Consider the following 24,446-nt stretch of genomic DNA (forward strand, 5'->3'; position numbering starts at 1 on the left):
TTCTTCATTTCAGTTAGCGTTTAGTTCTGTTTCTAATGGAGTTAGTAAAAGTTTCTTTTTTTACTTACTTCGCTAGCTGAGAATAAATATTAGGATTTGTTGTTAAATATTTTAAATTTTGAGGTAAATAATTTTAATAATTCATTAAAAACATTTATAAGCTTATTTAATTTATTTAAACGAGGAATTAAATTACTATATTATATGTCCAATCATTTAAAACTTTGTTCCTCTGAGAAGTAAACAGTGATGTACTAAACTCATCTCTTCCGAACTCTAGTCGATCGATATATTTTGAAAAAAGTTTTGACACTGTTTTAACTAAGGGTATTCGGCTCATAAGTATAAAATGTTTAACATCAGTCATAAATATGTCAAGATTTGTAGAGAAAACATTCGAAACTCTAAACTCTGTTCTTAACAATTCAGGCCTTTTCAATCCTAGCCAAGATAAGTCTTTTCACAAGTTTCAGTTTCATTGGGCTGTAGACTCGAATGCTTTTTTAAGCAATTTAAAAAATGCAGAAACGAAGCAGGTATGTAACCAAAATATTATTTCACATTCGATTCGTTTAGACGAGGTGAATCAATTATAAAATAAAGTCCACGGATTGTCAAGTAGTTAAGATTTAATATTCCTAGAGACACCAGATGATTATATGAAAGATTTCAACCTATACATAAGGAAATTATGTATAACGGGAATTTGAGACACCTTTCCGAAAAACGCCATGATATGGTATAGTCATGTAATTATTTCATAGCGATAATTATCTGACTCACTGTGAAATAAATTCTTGACATTTATAATTACAGAGCCCCACTCTTTCTTTGATTGCTTATTGTTATTAAAAGAGCTGTGTTATGTTAAGGTTGTTAGGAAATTTTAGAAAGATACATATCGAATTTTAAACGCGATCAATATTTATTATAGTTTTTTGCCGTTAAGGAATCGTACTAGTTTCCAAAATACTTGTTGGGTTGGATCCTAGCAGAGCCCACACTCTTGACGCGATGGCGCGAATGATTTTGGTTGGCGGATAATTGCACCAGTCTTGGTAACCTTACTTTGATACACTAGATATTTTTTAACCACATAAATCCTTGAACTAAGGGTAATGTGAAGAATTGCCCATTAAATGGCACATATCGATGTGTACATGGACAAAGTCAAAGGAGTGCGTAATGCCAAGTTTGTGCAATTCTCTGATTTTTTTTTTTTTTAAGTGAAAAAAGATTGATTTGTACATGGATACTAAGTTTGTGCAATTCTTTGACATGTTATTTTCCAAGTTGGCAATTTTGAGAAACGCACGAAGCAGTGGGTGATTCTGCACTTTCCCAGTTTGTCGCCAAGAGTGTGGACTCTCCTAGGATTTTACCTACTAGTTGTATTTGAAGTATAATAGTCAGAGATGTGTTGTGACGAATAGTATGTTTTTCTAATAAAAAAAATTTAAAAAGGAATGTGCAAATATTTTTCGTCTATATCATTTTCTTCACGTTTCACATATATATATATATATATATATATATATTTTTTTTTTTTTTTTTTGCATTAAAAATGCATTTAAAGTAGACAATTTATGTAGCATGTAATAAAATACACAGATAGCATATATTGTGTTAAATTAAATTGTTAGGAATCTTTGCATCCTTTTTAAGAAAGTTATAGTGAAACACTTAATCCAATTCATTACTGTTCTGTTAGCAACATTGGCATTGCTTTCAAGATAATGTTTATCTAAGATACTAATAATTACAACTTTTGGTGTAATATCTGTCTAAGATAGAGTAGTTACTGAAATTTTTATTTTTTGAGTATTTTTATTAATATTTTCAACATTATTAGAATATTAAATTTAAAATTATGATGCACCTACTATACATTTTAGTGAGCTTATTGATTATAAACATGTAATGAAATACACGGTAAACATATATTTATGCGTACCCCTTGGCGATTTTTGGTGGCACATGGATACCGAGTTTGTGCAATTCTTTGTCTTGTTATTTTTGCTTTCCGAAATAACAAGACAAAGAATTGCAGAAACTCAGTATCCATGTATACATCAACCTATTTTCACTTTAAAAAACATCAAAGAATTGTGCACTCCCTTGACTTTAGCCATGTACACATCGACGCATTTTCACTTCGAAAAACATCAGAGAATTGCACAAACTTGGCATTGTGCACTCCCTTGACTTTGTCCATGTACACATCAAACTATATTCACTTAAAAAGTCAAAGGAGCAGCCAACAAATATGTAATCTCAATAAACTACGTTTTAAATCCAACAATGAAATAACATAAAAAAGGAAATTCATCTTCACTACACAAAGGAAATATCCACTTACCTTATTTATGAATTAACACGTCTTCAGTCAGACAAAATTCGGTGCTACTTTGGTAGACGGTTGCACGGATTTTTGGCGATTTACGTTGGCGGAATTGTTGGCGCAATTTTTAAAAACGTCAGCCATCTTGAAAAACGCAGTTTGTATGCATAGTAAAGTATTCGAAACTTAAAGAAAAATAAATAAATAAAATTTAAAAAAAAAAATAAATAAATATCGTTAAAAGTAATGGATTAATTTTTTGTTGAAATTGTCGTTTTTTAAGATGGCAGGCAAGTGTAAATAAATACATTTACTATGAGTATAAAATACTAAAGTAAGGTTATTATTACTTTCATATAGGAAAGAAGAGAATAAAAACACTGCTATAAAAACATTGAGCCAACGTTTAATTAGATTAAAATATTACTGAAATTGAATATCGAATTAAAAACCATCATACCAACATTTAAAAGAATTAGAATATTATTAAATTCAGATACTTTAAAATACGTTATATAGAATATAATTAACATTAAAACATATGGACAATAATTATCTCAGCAATTTCTGAAAATAGTGTATTAATTTTTTTAACAAAAATTGAAGTATACAATTATAAAATAAAATAAAAATATGTACTTACATTTTTTTGAGTATTTAACCTAATGTTTATTGATAAGTACCACAAAAAAATTCAGAATCATAATTTAGATAGCATCTTTGAAGGAATTCGAAGATATGAATTAAATTTTAAAACGGCGCGGAAATGCACAAATTGTCAGTAACCAATCAGGGAGCTGATTACAGCTCGTTAATGCACAAATATTGTATAACCAATCAGAGAGCTTATCACATCACGGCATCACGGCTAGAATTAAAATTATTTAAAAATTCATACATAATAAAATCATTTTTTTAAAAAATGCAAAATTAAATTGTATTTTAATATTTAAGAGCCATAAATAATGTTTAAAACATTAGATTAAATTTATACATATTAAAATGAATTACTTTTAAAGTAAGGTGACGTCATTGATTACATCATCCACAACATAAAATTTCATAAAATATGATAAACAATAAAATTTTTATTTCAAATAAAAATGCAAAATTAAATTGATGGTTGATCTTTACATTACGGTAACTTGGCGATTTTTTGGCGAAAATTTGGCGACCAACTCCCCTACAGCAACCCTCTATTTTTTTTTCCCGCCGCCATTTTGTCTTCACGAAGTAAAGACATGTTTCTTTTCTTCTTATCTACTGAACACTTCTTCCAACAATCTACTAGCCGAATTACACTTATGCTAGAAATTTTATCAAACAAAACTGCTTAATCATGACAAATATTCACTGCAAAATTCAGAAAAAGTGCACAATACCATACACCTTACGCGTTTTTCAAAATAACACATACACATAAACCATGTACACGCCGACTTATTTTTACTTAAAAAAACATCCCAGAATTGCACAAAAATGGCATTGCGCACACTCTTCACTATATCCATGTACACTGGTTTTTTCTCATAAATTCGAAAAATTTCACGAAAATACATGACAATTTTCTCAATCTTTAAACCCGGTAAAAAGAACATATATGAAATTACCTGATCGCGAAAAAGTATTTACCCTTTACAAATATGAACATTTCCACATATAAAATAAATAAAATATCCAAAAACTTTTACCTCTAAATCATCTATTACATTATACACGTCACCAACGAATTCATACATGAAGCATTACAAATATTTATTATCAAATATTTAAATTATTTCCATGCACGTTTATTTCAACTTAAACGTTAACCAAATTCCTACAAGCATAAAATTCACAAAATAACTATCATTTCATTAAAATATCACTGAACCATGTACACGTCGACTTATTTTTACTTAAAAAAACATCCCAGAATTGCACAAAAATGGCATTGCGCACACTCTTCACTATATCCATGTACACTGCTTTTATCTCATAAATTAAAAAAAATTCACGAAAATACATGACAATTTTCTCAATCTTTAAACCCGGTAAAAAGAACATATATGAAATTACATGATCGCGAAAAAGTATTTACCCTTTACAAATATGAACATTTCCACATATAAAATAAATAAAATATCCAAAAACTTTTACCTCTAAATCATCTATTACATTATACACGTCACCAACAAATTCATACATGAAGCATTACAAATATTTATTATCAAATATTTAAATTATTTCCATGCACATTTATTTCAACTTAAACACACACCAAATTCCTACAAGTATAAAATTCACAAAATAACTATCATTTCATTAAAATATAATTAAATTCAAAAACACCACTTAAAATATACATGAGCACATACATTCAATTAATAAAAATTACCTTACAATCCTAATTACTTTAAACTAAATCATTGCTAATAACAATTTTCCCAATAATACCAAATTCCTTTCCACCTTACATTTCCAACAATGCATAAAAATAATTAAAAATACTAACTTACCTAATCTCCTTCAGAATCTTCATTACGTGGCGGATACACTTTTCTTCATTCTCTTTCAGAATCTTTAAAATCATACTTATCTTTCAAAGCAAGATACCAGGTAAAATAAATAACATAATAAAACATGTTTATTTCTCTCTCACACAACCTTAAAAAACGTTTCTTACTATCCTTTTCAATACCACTAAATACCCATTTCAAATTCACTTTACTTACGGCCATGGGATCCAAAAATTCACAAACACTATTTCACACAACACAGAATAAAGCCAAATACAAAATTTCCAGATTTTTTCCCGATTTCCCCCCTTTTCCGATTAAAGAACCGTAATTCGTCCATTAATATCACATAACATATCCCATGATCTCGCATTTCCCCCACACAAAATAATGCGTAATCGGAACTCAGTACTGCTCACATTATTACCAAAGTCCCAGGTAGTAACCTTTATCGCCTCCAAAATGTCGCCAAACTACCAGTTACCGTAATGTAAAGATCAACCAAATTGATTTTTAATATTTAAAAGCCGTAAATAATATTTTAAACACAGAATTTATGCACAATAAAACGCATTATTTTTAAAATAAAATGAGAACGAAGTATCGGTTACCATAAATAACTTATCCAGCAATGGGTTTACCATAAGTTGTATTACTCGTCAAAGAAAAATCGCCAAAATCCGTGCAACCATCTACCAAAGTAGCATCCAAAATTCTTTAACATCATCCTAAAATTATCTGAACTAGAATCTATATACTGGCATCATGATATAACTTCACAAAATAAGAGTAAAAAATATCCTCCGTGCCACCGTTATCATCCGTCATTCAACCATACGCATTTCCTTCCTACAAACAGGACACCTAATAATGGCTACTAAGTAAACTTTCATTACACACCAGTCAATTAATGCTCTTTTCCCCTTGCTTTCCAAATTGTACACAAATTTCAAATTAATCTGACCACATTCAGCCATTTTCCAGTCTAAATCAGAAAACAAGCAAAGTACTTCCAACACACACGATAAGCCCTTACAAATTCACCACAATCATGCAACCGATAACATCATTATAAGGTTTGTATAATATTCAAGTACTCAGGCTACCATAAATAAACCTCCACTTGGCGATAAATGAAACAACTTTGCGATAATACAAGGGTTACCCTTCTCTTTTCTCTAACTGAAATACACACGCACAAACAAATGGTTTTGACCCAAGATAGTGCTGTATGTATTTGATTTCTCTTTTAAAGCTGCCAAAAATCATGGCAGGTGTATAACATAAAAATACTAAAAATTATTAAGTGGATAAAAACAAGAAAAATACGATGAATAGTTCTGAATTTAATGTATATTAGCAATTTCTGCATTGATTGTGAAAATAAGTGTTGTATAAATAATATATACAGAAGTGGCCCTATACCCATAAATAGCTTGTATAACATAGATTGCATACTTAGGACTGCATAGCAGGGCTGTGGAAAAGGAGTCGGAGCTGGAGCCGCTAAAAACAGGTCGACTCCGACTCCAGTTTTTGTTGGACAGTTTGTATTTGAAATGAAATTAAAATTAATTCAAAAAATTAATGACAAGCTGAGTTATTATTTTTATTTATGTGCTGTATACATTAATAAATAGTTATTTTCTATTTTATTGACCTATTAATAAATAAATATAAGGATGGATGTGATATTTGCCATTAGCAATTAAACTGATTCATTTGGTTACAAATCTAACTGGTAAATGTAGGTAAGCAGCAAGAACTCCTAAAATTAATGCCATTCTTAGGAAGCGAGCAGGAAAAGGAGCAATTATTGATCAAGCAATGCAATAAGGAAGTACATATTTGATGATAAAGAGTTTTTAGAATTAAGAACTTTTTTAGAAGTAGATAATCCTAATGTTTCACTAACAGAAAGAGTGTATAATGATCTTGCAGAATTGTAAACTCTTCTTTCTATACCGTATATAGCCACAAAAAAGCTGCAATCTGAAGATCTGAAGAATTGATAGGAGGCGAGAATGGAAGAATGGGATGTTTGTTCTTTCTGAAATGGAGGCTTTATTGCAGAAGGAATCATTTCTTCAATAAAGAAAAGAGAAACTAGTTTGCAGACAAGGAGATCTTGCTGGGTTCAATATCTGTGGATCTGAAACACCAAATTTTCTTGGATGATGAACAAATTAAAAAGGCAAAGAAAGTCATCTATGAACTAAGAAGAAAATTATTCTCAGAACTATTTGAGAATCCGAATCAGGACAGTCAAACTGCAGACATTGCAATTGAGTCTCAATCATCCTTTTCTAGTGATGAATTAGATTTTAAGAAATATTTTTGGATAATAAAGGTTAAGTCAAAGCTAATAAAAATAAAGAACCAAGAGCCTTTAGATATAAAAATGAGAAAATACAAACAAGATTTCTACACGGCCTTTGAAGAAATAGAGAAATCTGATTGCGCTTGCAAGACACCTCTTTTAGAACTTATAAAAAATATCCATCCTGATAGTTAAAAGAAGTAAAAGAAGTAGCCCTAACAGTAACAGCTCTTCCTCCTACTCAAATTAGTGTGGAAAGACTCTTCTCAGCTCTGAAGTTTATCAAATCGGATCTATGTGTCTCCAATAAAGATCTGGCCAAAGCTATACTGTTTCTTAGAAATAACTAATGCCAGTTTTTCTATTTCATAATAAATGCTAATTAATATAAATAATTTGCTATGCCATCAATTTTTTTTCTGTAGCATTTATTACTTCTTTTATATTAAAAAAATAAGCTGTAACCCATGGATATATGTTTGCATATATATATATATATACTAGAAAGCCTGGTGTTCATAAAAAATGACCGCTGTTCTAGATATTATAAATTTTAATTAAAATGATTTGTGCAAAAGTGCCTACTAATTTAAACTGAATTACACAGGGCAGGCAGCGAGGACGCCCCTTTGCTTACTGCCCCACGGGGTTTCCCCCTTCTACTTGCTTAATTGCTTAAATTGCAATGCAGGAAACCACTGGTGGTACGTTTCTTAAGAGCCACCGCTAGCTCAATCAATAAAGGTGACTTAAATAATGAAATGTTAATTCACATGTCAAAGATCTGTTTGTACACAACATTTCTTGTGTAGTTCTTTCCATCATTTTTAAGCTTACCTTGCAGAGGACCATCAATTATTTTTAATTTTACGTCCGTTCTTTCACGAAGTCTTGAACAGGCAACATAAAGTTGACTGTATCCAAATACAGGCTCAGGTAAAAAAGTGCCAACATGCTTAAGCATTTGGCCCTGAGACTTATTGATGGTCATAGCAAAGGCAAGTTTTACAGGAAATTGTCTACGTCTCAATTGAAACAGCAACCCTGTGCCGTGGCAACTTCACCCCATTGGCTAGTACAGTTACGCAACAACCAATAAACTATCGGTGACAAACAGACACTTAAGCCGCATATATATGTATATGGGGTGAATTAACATTATCTCCTCTGAAACGGCTTTCTCCTGGGCTTAGCGAAGCACACCATTGGATTCCGCAGGTCCATGGCACGCCATTTTGACCATTCGCATCTTCTTGGGACTTGAATTAGCCGAAATATTAATTTAAAACTAATAACATTTTCCACTTTCTTTCTTGGATTTTCCTTATTAGGGAGATTTGGCTACATGCCAAATTCTTTTTTCTCGAATATCTAAAGAACGGCACGGAATTGAAATTAGAGACGCGTATCCTTGGATTCCAAAACATTCTCCAAATCCATCGATATTTTTCTCATCTTCGTACGACTTTAATCGGCCGAGATATTAATTAAAAACCGCTGAAACGTTAATTTCTGCTCTCATTTTTCCAAGTGGCAACAATAAACTATCGGTGACACACACTTTAGCCGCTTATATATACATCAAAAGTCATTAATTCGGACACCCATAATCCGGAATGATCTATTTGACACATGCGCATAGGCGTTTACGTGTGCACCTAAGACCTTTTACCACTGCGCATATGCGTGTGCGCAAGCGCAGAATACGTTTTCGCGTGCGCGTTTTATGTATAACGGACGGTATAATCTAAAATTATCTAATTATCTATTTCAGTTAATGTTGATGCTTGCGTTGTTCTTTAATCTTCGAATTGGATCCAGCTTATTATTTTTTGCAGACTGTAAGAGCAATTTTATAAAAGTAAACTTGAACTTTCGGTTATGTCAAATAGAATTTCCGATTCTGGAGCTCCCAAAGGATCGTACAAAACGAAAGTATGTTTCGATGTCCATCAAACAAAAAGTGGAATTGCTGCAAAAAATGGATAAAGACATGAAGAATGTGACAAAGAGGTTAGTGAAAACGAAAAAATTTCGATTGACAAGTTAGTCGGTATTCTCGGCACAGCAATTACAAGACTTGAACAGCGATACTTTGTTACTGAACAAGAAGTTATGTCTGTTTATATAATTAAAGAGAAAGTATTAGCACATAAAACGAAGCAACTTAAATAACTTATATTGAAAGATATGTTTAATAAAGTAAACAAATAAATATTAAGCTTTTTTTTTGTGAATTTTGATACCCTTTAGATTATAATTGTTCTTTATTTCATAAATTAAGGTTTCATATTTTTAATTTTAAAATTTCTGCATGCCATCTTACGAGATTTAAACTGATGATCTATAATCCGGAATCGCCGAAGTCCCGACGAGTCCGGATTAACGACTTTTGACTGTATAAAGATATGAGGAAGTCATTAAAATTCCAGGGGTCGGAGTCGGAGTCAGTCATTTTCCCTGCCGACTCCACAGCCCTGTTAACAAGTACCATAGATCATGACAATTTATATTACAGTACAAAGTCTGTAATCTGGACATCCATTATCTGGAATGATCTATAATCTGGACCTCAAAGCCACAAACTTACGCATGTGCGTAATGCGTTTATGCATGCTCGTAATGCGTTTGCTTATGCAAGTTTAATGTTACGCATGTGCATTTAATGTTTACGCATGCGCGTTTAGCACAAAAAACGAAGCAACTTAAACAACTTGCATTGAAAAAAATGTTTAATAAAGTAAACAAATAAATATTAAGCCTTTTTTTTTTTTTTTTTTTTGTAAATTTTGATACCCTTTAGATTATAATTGCTCTTTATTTCATAAATTACGGTTTCATATTTTTAATTGTATAATTTCTGCATGCCATCTTACCAGATTTAAATTGATTATCTATAATCTGGAATCACCGAAGTCCCGACGAGTCTAAATTACGGACTTTGTACTGTACATGCATAATTATGACAGATTTTATTTTAAAAGTTGCATAGTAAGTCTTTGATAATTTCAAGTAATATTTCTTATATATTCTTATGTAGTGAAAATATGGGATTTGTATACTTTAGCCTTATCTTCAAGTAAAAAATGTGTATTTTCATATTTATTTTCAAGAAATGGTATATTTTAAATTGTATGAAACTTTGTTGCATGTGTATTATTATAAGCACCTTAGTAGAAATCGCTAAAATTTCAGAATACACCAAACTCTGTTAACCTTGTGCGTAACAATAGTTCAGGTAATCACATGCATAATAAATATTCATTTGCCAACATCATTTTCATGTAAGTTTTTTTTTTTTTTTTTTTGCTGCATTGCAAGTTCCAGATGATTTTAGAGAAAAATTATGCTTATTTTTTGCCTGAAACATGATTTTAAAATTTATGCTTGGTATTTTGCCATAATAGAAGAAGCAGAAGTGAAATTTCTGTGGGAATGCAGTATTTGCGGCAAAATCGCTAAAGAAATAATAGTTCAAATCTTTTCTAAATGTGATTGCTGCAAAATTTCCATCGCAACGAAAACAAAAACCCATTTGTAACTAAGTTTACTGACTGTTTTGGGGATTGATTCATAATTGAAATATAAGTAATGTATAATTTTTTTAGGTACTTTTCTGTTATGCACCTGTTCCATATTTTGGCAGGATTTTCAAATATAAACAGTTTGTAAGAATAGTTTATCGGTGCACAAATACACACACAGAGATAGCCCTAATGGCACTTCAATGAGTGTTGGGGTGTGTTTGGTTTTCTTTCACAGGCATCAAAAAGCATGGCAAGGTGCATAATGGAAAAGTAACTTTTTTGTAATAAAAGCAATTCTTTTTCTTCCATAAAATTCTCCAAACTGTACCAAGGTGGTTGGGATAATGCATAAGTATCTAAACCTTTGTGTATGCAAAGCTGTAAATAACTGAAACCAAAGATATAGGACATGACTGTTTCATCCATTATATAAAAGTTCTATTGGTATTATTTAATGACAATCTAGGTTAATAATGAGGATATTAGAAATATTTCAGTTTCTATATTTCAGTAATATGACAAATTTATTTCTCGTGTACAATTTTAAAATCTGATTTATGTTAATTTTTTACAGCAAATAGTCAAATGTGTTAAGTCTTCTAGTTTAGGTGAGGAATTCTTGATTTTTTTATGGCAGTCCCGTTAAACATATTTACATGATTCTCCTGACTTTGTATCATTCCTAAAATTATTCACAATATTTATTAGTTTAATATTTCATTATTTTCACCCAAAAACTCAATTTATAAAGTCTCATTTTTTTCATTTAATTACCCATTTTTAAAAAAAATGAAAAGCTTCATCAATTGTTACCAACATGCATGTGAGAGTAAATGTATTTGAAAATGTTATGATTTAGTTCTGCAGTGGGCTTGCAGCTGCAAGTCATCTGATACACATTATCTTGTAAATGCAAAGGAAGATCAAGCATTTGCTTGCATTTTGGGTAATGCTAGTCATTGTGATTATCGAAGTTATTTTTTTGGATTTTTGATCACTTGTCTTAGTTATATCTGCGGAAAATATGAAATAGTCATATACTTTGTAGAAAGTGTGTAATGATAACTTTCCTTGTGTTATCTCATAGAGAAAATGAATGCATTTGCAATAAGCACAGTTTATCATTGCAATTTTTCAATGATGGAAAGGCTAGTATATACTAAAACATGTACATGAAAAAAAAAAAAAAAAAGGCAAGAGTTAATGCAGCAAAGAGATATTTGTTGACAGGTTGTTGCATTTTTTTTCTATTAATGGCTAAGATAAAAACATTGTTTTAATATGGCAGTTTCACTTATTTATAGTATATATAAATGTTACTTTTGCAAGATTTTAAAACTGATACTTGATTATGCCACCTAGGAAGAGGAAAATATTATCACTACATGTTTGGCTGCCATGAAGAAAAGATTATCAGATGCAGAAGTGTCAAATGTAAGTATACCATTTAATTTTATTAATGTAAAAGAGAGAGAGGAACACTTTTTAAATAAAAATTATATTCCCCACCATGAGTGAAATTCTCTACAAATTTTCTGGTAGTTCACTGTTTAATCAAAGTTTGGCTGTATATTATCATATACTGATAGCGTGGCAAGTGTAACTAATGATTGTTGACTAGAAGTACTGAACATCTAGAACTAAAAATTCTAGATGTTCTTTGAATTTAAACGCAAGCATAGATTTATACAATATTACTAGTATTTTTTTATTATCTGCACACCCCTCCTGAAAAGTCACAGTCATTGGTGACTAATGATTTGCTATCCACACACTCCTCCTGCAACCATTGTTGGCTATAATGTTTCGCCAAGCTAAGAAACAAAAGACAACAACTATTTTCAAAATCCTTCAGTACTTCCATACTGTTTGCAAGTTCTATACTATTAGTCAATTTTGCCAGCTCTTTAATCTGTTATCATTAATGCTTTAAAATATTAACTTCTGCAATAGCAGTGATAGGTCTGCCTATCAGAAAGTTGCCTGTTGTCAAGTTATCAAAGTCAAGATGATAACGGATGCAAGGACCGAGAATTTAAGATCCCCTCAATTTGAGCAATTACTGTAAGGAATTCCTCATAGCTTAGTTTCAAATTGCTTACTACAACACTTCAAATGAAACTTAACAGACTTGACACCTGCCTCCCAAAGACCTCCATGATTGACAGCTATTGGGGGAATGAAAGACCAATTATACTCTTACTCAGTAAATAATTGCCTGATTCATCATCTGGTTTGTTGACTAGTCTGTTCACTTTATTTAATTCTGCATTACTGCGAACGAAATTTATCGTGTTATCTGAAAGTAAGTGCACACACGTGCCTTTCCTGCTGTAAAATGCTTTAAGGTTGGCAGCGTAGGAAGCATAACTGGCACCTGGGGCAAAATACCTTTTTTGGTGCCCCCCCCCACAAAAAATACTTATAGTAATATAATGTATGGAATATATTCGTAATAAAAAATAAGGCAGATAATATTAAAATGCTGAATTTGCCATAAAATACTCTAAAATATATTAAGAATAGTCACTACCTAACTATACTAGCATTGGATTCGGAAATTTATCTGTGTCGGCGGAAAAATCAGACATACGATGATCTAGAATTAGTTAAAATGTATTATTTATTTTACATATTTTTATAATTGTTTTTAAAAAAGTAGAATTTTTAAACAATTAAAAGTTTATATTATAGATAAGTAGATATATTTATTAATAATATAATACATTAATACAATTAATTACTATGTATGCATTTTTCTTGCTTTGGATGAAGCAAATTTATCAATTACTTCATCAAAGTAGATCCTTTCAAATTCTTTTCTTTCCACATTTAAAAATTCCAGATGACTTAGGAGATCTTGTCCCATCGTTGATTGTAAATATGTCAAAATTTATTTTAATTTGCTGAATGAACATTCATAGCTAGCATTTGATAATGAAATAGTAAGGAGTATTTGAAGTGAGACTCTTAGGTTTGGAAAAACATTTTCTCTTTAGATCTGTAATGGTGTCTTAGAACATCTTGCAGTCACATTCACTGCTTAAAACAATTAGGGGATATTGTGATTTGGTATGAAATAACCATATAATCGACAACCTTTTTAAGAAAAGGAAATAGAAGAGATTATAAAGGAAAATTATAATGTTTACAAAGTTGGGAATATGCAAATTTAGTCTGTGATGTCGAAAACTATGCGTTTTAGATAAGGAGAAGGAACGACCTGCAACATTTCTTTTGTAGTAGGAGATTAAAAACAATTGACACGCATTGAATGCTTTGTAGCAATGAATATATGATGTGGCAACAAGATGACTTAGTTGAATCGGTAGCCAGGAAGGCCATCAATCGTTTACAGGAGAGTCAAACGCAATCCATTGTAGCAGAAGCATTATGAGTTTCACAAAATGGAATTTCCAGACTATGGAATCGGTTTCTGAAAACTGGATGTGTTTGAGAAATTCGGGACAAGGTCGTGTTATCGTTTTAAAATAAAAAGCGGGAGCTATACGTGCATTTTGTTTAAAAAAATAAAAATATATCCCTATTTTAGAGAAATAAAGTGGTCAGAAAGAATGTTTTGTATACAGAGATATTTGGTTGATGTACTGCAAACACTTTTTATTTCACATTTTATCAGGCAATACAAGGAAATAAATAATTAATTATACTACAATGATTATTAATTTTAAATACGTTTTCCAGAAATCGATCAAAATAAAAACTTAAATTTTCTGCAAAATCTTGTTTGGAGACCATTTGGTGCCCATTTGTGAGCGGCGCCCGGGGCATCATACACTCCATTGCCCCCACTCGCTACACCACTGAAGGTTGGAATAAATGCTTGACTAGAAAGGTCCATTACCAATTCAAGATAGCAAGCTTTGGTAACAAAACAAAGGAAAATGCACACATGCACTTTGTTAATGCGACCCTTTCTCTGATGTGGATAGTTTATAAAGTAAGGTAAAAGAGAATTGACTCCGATGCAGTTGAACAGAAAATTCGGGCTGACTCTATAAGATATTTCACTCACCTTCTTAGCATACTTTCATGGTGTAGTGGCAGCACGCTCGAAGCCTATTCGAGAGGTCCGTGGTTCGAGTCCCGGCGAAGGCATTGCTCATTTTTCATCTCTCTGGCTTCGAAATAACCTAATGTCTCTACAGTGGCATTCGAACTAAAAAAAGGGATGGATGGTGATTCTCCACAACTACGATTTGGCGATTCGGTCCCCTAATTCCCAATCGCCCTTTAAAAGGAGTTGTATATAAGGTATTTCTCCCACCTTCTTAGCATGCCTTCGTGGTGTAGTGGTCAGCACGCTCGGGGCTTATACAAGAGGTCTGTGGTTTGAGTCCCAGCGAGGGCATTGCTCATTTTTCGTCTCTCCAGCTTCAAAATAACCTAATGTCTATACAACTCTTTCTTGAGGGAGTTGACCCATAAGTTGTTGACCAGGCACTGCTTTTGCTTTGAAGCATATGACACACTCATATACTATTTTTCTGCAAATGTTGTTCCCGTTTAAGGGCCAAAATCATGTCTAGCAACAGACTGTAAGCTTTGAGGACCAATATACATGTATTTCTTATGAAACATCGCTATAATTATTTTAGTAAACTTCTGATTTTTTGGTAGGATTATTGGAAATCTTCTATCAGAATTGAGTTAACAGTTAGCTAATCTGCCTCCAATGCGCAAAAGTCCATATTGGTCTAAAAAAGGAAAAATATTTCTTACCTTATTGTCTGGAATTATCTTACCTTTTTTTTTTTTTTTTTTTTGAAGGCTTGAGATTTGTTTTTTAAACTTACCGTTTTGAATCATCTGTATAAGTTCGGCTAATTTCAGTTCTGAGCTCTGGAGAGGAACAAAAACTGTCTTTTCCTGTGCAGTTGTTAACAAGCCTAAAAATAAAACTTAAAACATGAATAATTTTAGTGTAACTCTTACTTAAATTTAAGAAATCCTCAATAGAAGGGTTAGCTTTCACATTAAGAGAAATGTTACACTAGAGTTTTAAATTCATGTAGAAAAGTCTTTCACTATGACTTCCACCAGAATCTATTTCTTTGGGTACTTGCTGTTTCTCAGAAACAAAGGGCCTTTCCATCACATACCATTTTGTAAAAGTTTACTTGAGTACAGACATCGTGATATAAGATCACTCGGATTCTTATTTGATGACACATGACACCATTGATGACTATTAGTCAACTGTTGAATTGTTGTCACTTGATTTGCAGAAAAAGTCTTCAACTGGTAAGACTCCCTTTGCAACCACAAAAGTACAATCATCGAGTCACTCCAGAGATATACCTTATTCACAGGGATCTAATGCTGAAATAACTCTTAACTATTAGCCTTACAGTAAGACTGCCACACAGAGCTCTAGTCTTGGAATAGTGACTCATTTTATAAGCGAGATTCTGGATTTTACTATAGTCACTAGACTTATCTTCACTTTTCTATCTTCCGAACTGGACTTCCAGTATATGGCTATATGCTGCCTTAGAAGTTTCAGTAAATCCAAGATGTTCCACCTCGTCTGATCCACCTGACTTTTTTTTTCATTCATCAGCTTCTTTTTTTTTTTGGCAGTGGTTCATCCCACTTCAGCTTCAACAACCACAACCATTGAAGAAATATTTTGGCTTTACTTATGATTGTTTCTAGTAATACGGTCGGATCAAACAGTCTTGCAATTGTAGACAATATTTGTCATTTGGTAATAAGTATGTCATTATCGAGTTTCACTCTAAAACTGAAACAGTCTCCCCTAGACTTCCAGGACACTTTGAGTGTTATAGATTCTTCTTCAATAATAAAAGGATAGGTGTGGTTATCTCCCACAAGTTCAGCATGATTTCTGCACCATTGAGGCAGCATTATTCCTGCACACTTCAGTATTGCAGTTAACTGAGATTGAAGCTCCTTTGCTGCACTCAAAGATTCCACTCTACTAAGGACATTGTCTATATAAAAATTTTTAAGTAAGACTGGTGCAGCTAATAGAAATCTTGGACCTTCATCAATTGACCTCCATTAATGTTTCAACGGTTCTCATAGCTAAGTATGGAGCACTAACTGAACCATATGCCACAGTATTAGATTCATAGATTTTCACAAGTACATTACTTTCTTTTCTCCATAGGATTCACTGCAAGCATCTCTGTTCAAGGTTAATCTCAATCATTCTGTATATTTTCTGATATCTGCAGTAAATGCAAATGGATACTTTCGAAATCTAATTATGATTGAAAAGAGATTATTTTGAATAACTCCTCCATTACGTTGTAAAGAATTTAGCGAAATTCCATTTGATGTTAAACATGATACGTTAAACACAGTTCCCAATTTCAGAGTTGCCAACTCTCCCGATTTAGGCGGGAGACTCCCGATTTTCGACCGCTCTCCCGCCAACCCGATTTACAATATATTTCTCCCGACTTTTTCTTATTCTTAATATTTCTCACGATTTTTATGGAACTTGGCTTAATACTTCGTTTTATGAACAAAAAAAAAAAAAAAAAAAGTGATTTTGGACGTCTGAAAGCAACTGAATTTTCTCTAGATTATATCTAAAATGAAACTTTGCGAATCAGATGAGAATTTCTGCTTTGTGATTGACAGCATACGTATCCAGCAACGTCGTTCTCCAGTTGTCCAATGGGCATCGAGCTCCACTGCGTGTCATCTGGCATATATTAGCCAATGAGCACAAAGCAAGCTCAAGGCCGTTGGCCGTTCTTTGGATGTTCTTTCGCTATTTCGTTTATCTTGTCCTGAGTTGTGTGAGTACACGTGCCTTTAGGAAATAGTTTTAGAAATTATCGTCTTTTGATATGTCTGCGAGAAAGGTGAAATACTCGTGCACGTTTCAAAAATCGTACACAGTTGACTTTCCTTCCATTATTTCTTCAAGGAAATGTAATAAATTTGCGATGTGTACCATCTGTCGTTGCGATTTTTCGATTTCGCTTGGTGGAAGGGCAGATGTTCTCAAACATGTGCGTACACAAAAACACAAGGACAACATGAGTTGTTTTGAAAAAACGAAAAATTAAATTTTTCTTCGGAAACAAAGAAATGGGTTTGAAAAATAAATCTTCAGTTATTGATTGCATTAAAACAGCTCCGTTCTGCCTCTCTACGGATGGAAGCAATAATACCAATTCAAAACTGTATCCAATTGTTGTTTCTTTTTTTAATCCAGAGTCTTCAGAAATTGAGTGCAGTTTACTTTCTGACCCCACTTTAGAAGGACATTCGACAGGCTTTAATATAGCACAGCTAATTATTAAAACTTTAAAATAAAATGCAGTCCCTCTGGATAATTGCTTAGCGCTTGGTGCCGATAATGCACCAGTAATGGTAGGCTTGAAGACTGGTGTTGCAATCATCTTAAGAAAGGAAAATTCAGGTTTGCAGATTATGAGGTGCACCTGTCACCTCTTAAATTTAGCAGCTGAAAAGGGGGCAGCTTCTTTACCATTAAATGTGGATGAACACATTGTTGATATTTATTATTATCTTGAAAGGAGTTCTAAAAGAAAGGAAAAATTGAAACAGTTCCAACAGCTGCATAATACTGAAATGAGGAAAATTTTGATTTTTTGTAATTTCTGCATCATTCAGCAATTCAACTGGCAGTTCTCAAAATAATACTGCAAAATATAAGCGTAAAGCTGATACAAATTTCTCTCAAAATAAAAAAAAAAAAAAAAAAAAAATTGCTCAACACACGAAACATTTTCCGATTACTGTAAGTTTATCTTGGGAAGAACGAATATTTATGGTTTTTTCTTCGGACCTTAACAAAGCTTTTTGCTTTTTTTTTTTTTTACAATTCATTTTGCCATCATTCGATGTTCTGAACACAATTCTACAAAGCAGAATTCCATTAATTCATGTTTTGCAATCAATGATTTATAATCTGTTTAAAGACATTTTATCAAAGTTTGTAAAACCAGTCTGTGTTTTGTCTTGTAATTCTATATATGATGTGATTTATGGTAAAACAGAAAATCAGAAGGAAGATGAAGATTTGGTAATAGGAGCTGCAACTACAAAAGTAGTGGAAGAACTTTCAGAAGAAGACAAAAATAAGTTTTATCTTCATGTTAGAAGTTACTTCTGTCGAGTATGTGATTACATATTACATAAATTTCCAGTCAAAGATGAAGTGATTTTGCATGCTAAAGTTGCTGATGCTTCTGCTCTAGCAAATGCATCTTTTTTTGATATAAGGTACTTTTTGAACAGATTTCCTGTGTTACTTCGTTTAGTCATGAAAGGTGATGATATTGATGTTGCTACTGATATATTGCAGTCGCAATTTTGCAGTTTACAATTAGAAAACTTGGATGAAGTTATAAAATCAGCTAGGATTGACACCCAGTGGAGGTTAATTGGAAAATTGAAAGGTGCTGATGGAATTTTAAAATATTGTGAACTCTCTAGAATTATGTTGGCCATCTTGACAGTTCCCCATAGTAATGCGGAGTGTGAGAGGATTTTCAGTGTTGTTGCGAAAACGAGGACTAAATTTAGACCTAATATTAGTGATGACACATTAGAAAAACTTTTATTAACGAAAGCAGGCCTACGTGGCAATTGCTATGAACAAAATTATGAAATTTCTTTCATGAAAACTGATTAAAGTGCCTTTTTTTTTTTTTTTTTTTTTTTTTTTTAAGATGAAAGTAATAAAAATGTTTTTTATGTCTAAGGTATTTTTGTTTTGCTTGCATTTAAGACTTAGTAACTATTTAAAGTTAATTCATTATTAAAAACTATATTTTTATCATTTAAAAAGTCTTTTTAACATTGTGAAAAATCTCCTGATTTTTGAGTGTCATAGGTTGGCAAGTATGCAATTTAGTTGTTGTTTTTCGAGGGTAATATATCCCATGATGTGGCATATAGTACACTAGCCTTGGCTCACCTTTCTCAGTCATATACCCAAGTTCCTCGTACTCCTTTAAGGAAACCCTGATACAGATATTAATATTCATGGTCTTTCACTAATCATTCCATAGTGAATTTAACCTTTCAAGGGCAAAATCTCTTAAATTTCATAAGCTAATAGGATCTTTCTTTAGTGGCATTGTTACAATGTATCATCTGTCTTCATTTCACTTATGAGTTTGCATATAATGTTCTTCATGTATTGCTGTTTAATATAATTTAAGTCTTGCTGTTGCATGTATTGCCATAATGAACTGTGTTATCTTTTACCGTGCCACCAGAAACCACAAACCCTAACACAGTGTTTTGAAGGAAAAGATTTGAATGTTTTACCTGTTATTACCCTGGTCATAACAATTCATAAAATACTTCTGCACACAAGAGCATATCTACTCTTTCTGGTATGTAACATTTATTATCCACTAATTTAACATTGTTAAACTCCTGAATACAAATATCAGTTTTCCTAGATGCAGTTACATCTGTAGTTATTTTCAGCACAAAGTCAAAATTTCTTATATGAGTTTTATCCTGATTACTTACTGATGCATTCACTCTGCATTTCACTGTTAAAGATGCACCATTTAAAGCTGATATATTTGCATTAGTTTTCTCTTTCCTTAATTGTAATAAATTTGTACACCTCCGTGATAAAAAGGAGCATTGAGAACTAAGCACACATTGTAATTTAACCTCATTTTCCTGCCTGATTTGATAAATAACAAGCTGCTATGCTCAATAAAATTGTATTTCTTTTTTGCAAATTATGACTCATGAAAGCTAAGCTCTTAGGTACAAATTCTGCAGGTGCAACCTTCAAGTTGGTGTTTATATTTTCACTTCACTGTTGCCCTTTTATCTGTATTGGTGTCTGGACTTTTCCTTTTTAATTTTGATTTGAAACACACTTATTGGCCCAGTTGAAAGACAAGGTCTGCTTCAGGAAATGCAAGGTGTTATGATGTCATTTTTTACAAGAACATGACATTTTTGAATTGCAGCTAGATGCAGAATGCGAATTATTTAAGCAATTAAAACACAATTTATTGTGTTTTACTATTTCAACTTGATCATTTAGTGGTAGCTTCAAGTAATTTGGGCATTTTTCCAAGAAATGATTTTCCTCACAAAAAACACATTTTAAAACTTTTACATAGGCAAAGAATACATTTGAAACATTTTTTGAGGTTTTATTATTGTTGCAAGATTTTTTAAAGCTGTTCACACTTTCATTACGGGACTTTCCGTGGAATGTGGGAAAAAAAAAAAAAAAATTGTGCTTCCTTTGCCATTTGTTAAGGAGGAAACCAACTTTCTGCTTGCCTTACAGAAATATGGGCTGATGTTTCTCTGTCTAATGTCTCAAACAATTTTATTAACTGCTTGAGTGTTTTGAAATCAGACACTTTCCTCAATTTTAAGTAATATTTAGAACTTGTTGTTAATCGCGACATGGACTCATTTAGGTGTTGAGCCTTTTTAAATTCTTTAAAGTAGTTTGTGACGCAAGTTCAAATTTCTTGTAGAACATCACCTTTTACTTTTCCGTAGTCACTTATATCCTTATCTCTTATATAAGTGATAATATTTGAAGCATATTCTCCTAACAAGTTTAGCAGTATTTCTGCTGAGGCACATTTCTTGTTATGAAAGCCGTTTCTAAAGAAGATAAAAAATAATTCCAGTTTTCATGTTTACTTGAAACCTTCAATGTTAGCTTTCTTATACTTTTAATAAGGAAATCTAAGGCATCAGAATTTTCTCCTTTAGTTTCGTTTTGACCATTATTATCAGTTTTGCTTTCAGCTCGTAATCGAGCAATTTCCAGTTCTGTTCTACATCTCTCCAATTTAATTTATTCTAATTGTAATATTTTAGCTTCTTCAGAGTTACAGTGCTCTAGAAATATCCAACTCTATGACCAAATCTGGATTATATTTAAAAGCTTTACTACTTTGAATTGCTAGATTTAAATCAGCAACAATAATCTTTCACTTAATTCTATATTTAGTTCTAAAGACAGTAGCATTAAATCTTCATTGAGTGCACCTTTTATCAACATTATATTCGTATTCTACCAAAAGGTGATAATAATAAAATAATTGTTCTCAAAATCCTCTTAACACAATACATAAATAATATAAATTTTTCCTCAAAACTATTCTACAGTATCTCAAAAAAAAAAAAAAAAGACATTTTATTTTGAAATCAAAACTGCTGACTTACTCGTTACTTGTAGATAGATTACTCTTAATCCATAGATCTCTAGCTGATCAGACCAAAAACGTTACACAATGAAATCATGGACTGTAATTAAGATTTATACCACCTTTATTTTCTATAACCATGACCACTCATAGCTATGAATTCTTTCAAAAGTTTTAACATGACTATATTTTCTTTCAGATACATTCTGGAGAGATCATACTTAAGAAATTATTGTAGAATATTCCATATATGCTATTCTGAATTAATTTCACTTTGAACTGATTTAAATCTGGCTGAACAAAATAAAATTTAGTTACCCATTGTGATAAATACTCATCCAAACCATAATTCCTATAAGATGAACATTAAGTTTGATTGGCATAGTGGTTAGTCTTCCTGGTTGCTGCTTGTTCCTTGAGCTTGGATTTGAATCTCGGAAAAGGCATCAACGTTTGTGAATGTATAGTGTTTGCGTGTCATGATAGGCATTCAGAATGCAGAGCAAGCTGAAAGTCTTCATGAATGGTTTTGAAAAAAGGGGTGGGAGATGCTTAAACCTATGCCTCTGGGTGATCTCTATCAAAACTGGGACGGAGCTGGGCAAAGCTGTACTGCCACCTATATGGTATGCAAATCTCATGCCAATGATAGATGCGATCTTGCATTCCTTCTCACAGTAAAATTTGTTGATTTGTTCTGATTAGTTCAGACAAGGAGGATAAGCCACAACAAATTTTGCCTATTTTAACCTCACTAATTCATAAAACCTTTTTATCTTGAATCTGAAAATTAGGTTCAAGACTAGTGTGTTGTCATGAATTTATGCCATCTGGTTTTGGGAGAAACATATAGGAGCATTTCATTTCTGTGGATTTATCACTGAAATGATATCATTAAGAATTTTTAGGCATATATATTTATTTCAAAGTATGTTTTGTTCAGCTGTGGGGGAAGGGTAGAAATAATATAAACAAGGTTTCTATTTAAAGTTGTGTTGGGTGGTTTCAGCATAAGAGATGAATTGAAAATTCCATCCCCTATCCTGAGGTACTTGAAAAGGCCTGCCTGTCTGGGACTGAACTGAGTCAGTATGACTTTAGATCAGTATTTAATATGAATCTAAAAAATCGTTTCTGTCAAACTTGTTCTCTTACTCACTCACTTTGTAAAGAATAGAACACGAAGGATGTAATCCCACAATTATCTTAACTAGCTCAAGTAAATATGCAAAGCTAAATTAAGTTGACAACTTTGCTCACTTATGTTTGGGACCTTAACCATACTTTCCTATATTAGAGGATTTGATTTTGATATGATTTTATTAATTTGTATCTTCATTTTAAAGTTTACTTCAAGTTTAAAAGGTTTTACTGTGATGAAATAATTAATTTATTATAAGATTCCTGTATCAGTGATATTTAAAAATTTTCAACACTAAAATTTTTGCTTTTTAAATATGTTTCTCTTAATAGATGATATTAATTTTTGAAAGTTTGAAATTATGCTATTCCTATGTTATTTTTTGTCTTTCCATTAAGAACTGTACTAAAATATTCCTTTGTAATAAATTTCTTACTTTTGTTATTTTTATTACTTGGTACTTTTATTATTTTTATTAAATACTTAGGCTGAGGTGGAAAATATGGTAAAAATGTGCTTTATTTGTGAGACTATGGGATATTCTACCCCTTTCATTTACGTACATAGTATAAAACTTGCACAGAAGGGAAATCTTCAAGAGAAACACACAGGTTGGTAAATATTTATTATTTTTATCTTAACTACTTTTAATGTTTCAATTTAAAGAATGAATTTTGTTTTGAAATAATGTTCTTTAACTTTTTTTTAATTAATATTGTTAAAATGTTTTTAATGAAGAAAAGGGAAAGAAGATGTACTCACAGAACATATGAAAAATCACTAATTTTCAATTTTAACCCTCTGGGCAGCCAGGGTTTTCGCTAAGAAAGCACAAATTTTACAAAACTACTATGAGAACAAATTATTTTTTTGATTTTAATGCAAAACCTCTCCTGGTATTTCATGCCTGGATTTGTTTTCTTTTGATAAATTGCCTTAATTTTCCTGACATATTTTAATATGCACGTATATATATGTTCTTACAGATATCACAATAAATAATATATATATATACGGCTTTGCCGCTTAGAGGGTTAAAAAGAAAAGAATATGTCAGTGTGCAAAAATAATTGGAATAAATCATTTGGAAAATCATAATTGAATGTTTTAAATGAATGATGTTTTTATTTTTTCACTATCTTAGATTGGCATTAAAAAACATTTTCCCACATTGTTCCAATTTAGTAAAAATTTTTGCATAATATATAAAGTTTCTAACAGTTATATTGTATTGAAATTTTTAGGGTATTTAGCAACATCTTTCTTTCTTCATCCTCATCATGAACTGGTGATATTATTAATAAATACCATGCAGAAAGTAAGTAATTCTTCGTTTATGAATTGAATTTATCCTTCAAGGTACTTTAGATTATCTTTGGTTACATTGTTATGGCAAATATTTGGTGAAAAAAGACATTAAGACATTTTCATTACCATGT

General features: G+C 31.7%; 1 protein-coding gene across 1 annotated transcript in view; it reads left to right on the forward strand.

The window, feature by feature from the left end:
- The first annotated feature begins 267 nt into the window (after positions 1 to 267).
- Positions 268 to 24,446, forward strand: part of LOC118191976 (AP-4 complex subunit epsilon-1-like) — a 69,337-nt gene continuing 45,158 nt past the window's right edge. Inside the window, exons 1-4 of the mRNA XM_085806739.1 lie at positions 268 to 536; positions 12,049 to 12,120; positions 23,495 to 23,618; positions 24,252 to 24,325. Of these exons, the coding sequence (XP_085662865.1) occupies positions 372 to 536; positions 12,049 to 12,120; positions 23,495 to 23,618; positions 24,252 to 24,325 (435 nt within the window). The 5' untranslated portion in view covers positions 268 to 371. The remainder of the gene's footprint in view (positions 537 to 12,048; positions 12,121 to 23,494; positions 23,619 to 24,251; positions 24,326 to 24,446) is intronic.

Source organism: Stegodyphus dumicola, chromosome 12 (assembly GCF_044657685.1).
Source record: "Stegodyphus dumicola isolate Sdum_Otavi_A_Nest chromosome 12, ASM4465768v1".
In the NCBI taxonomy this organism is placed as follows: domain Eukaryota; kingdom Metazoa; phylum Arthropoda; class Arachnida; order Araneae; family Eresidae; genus Stegodyphus; species Stegodyphus dumicola.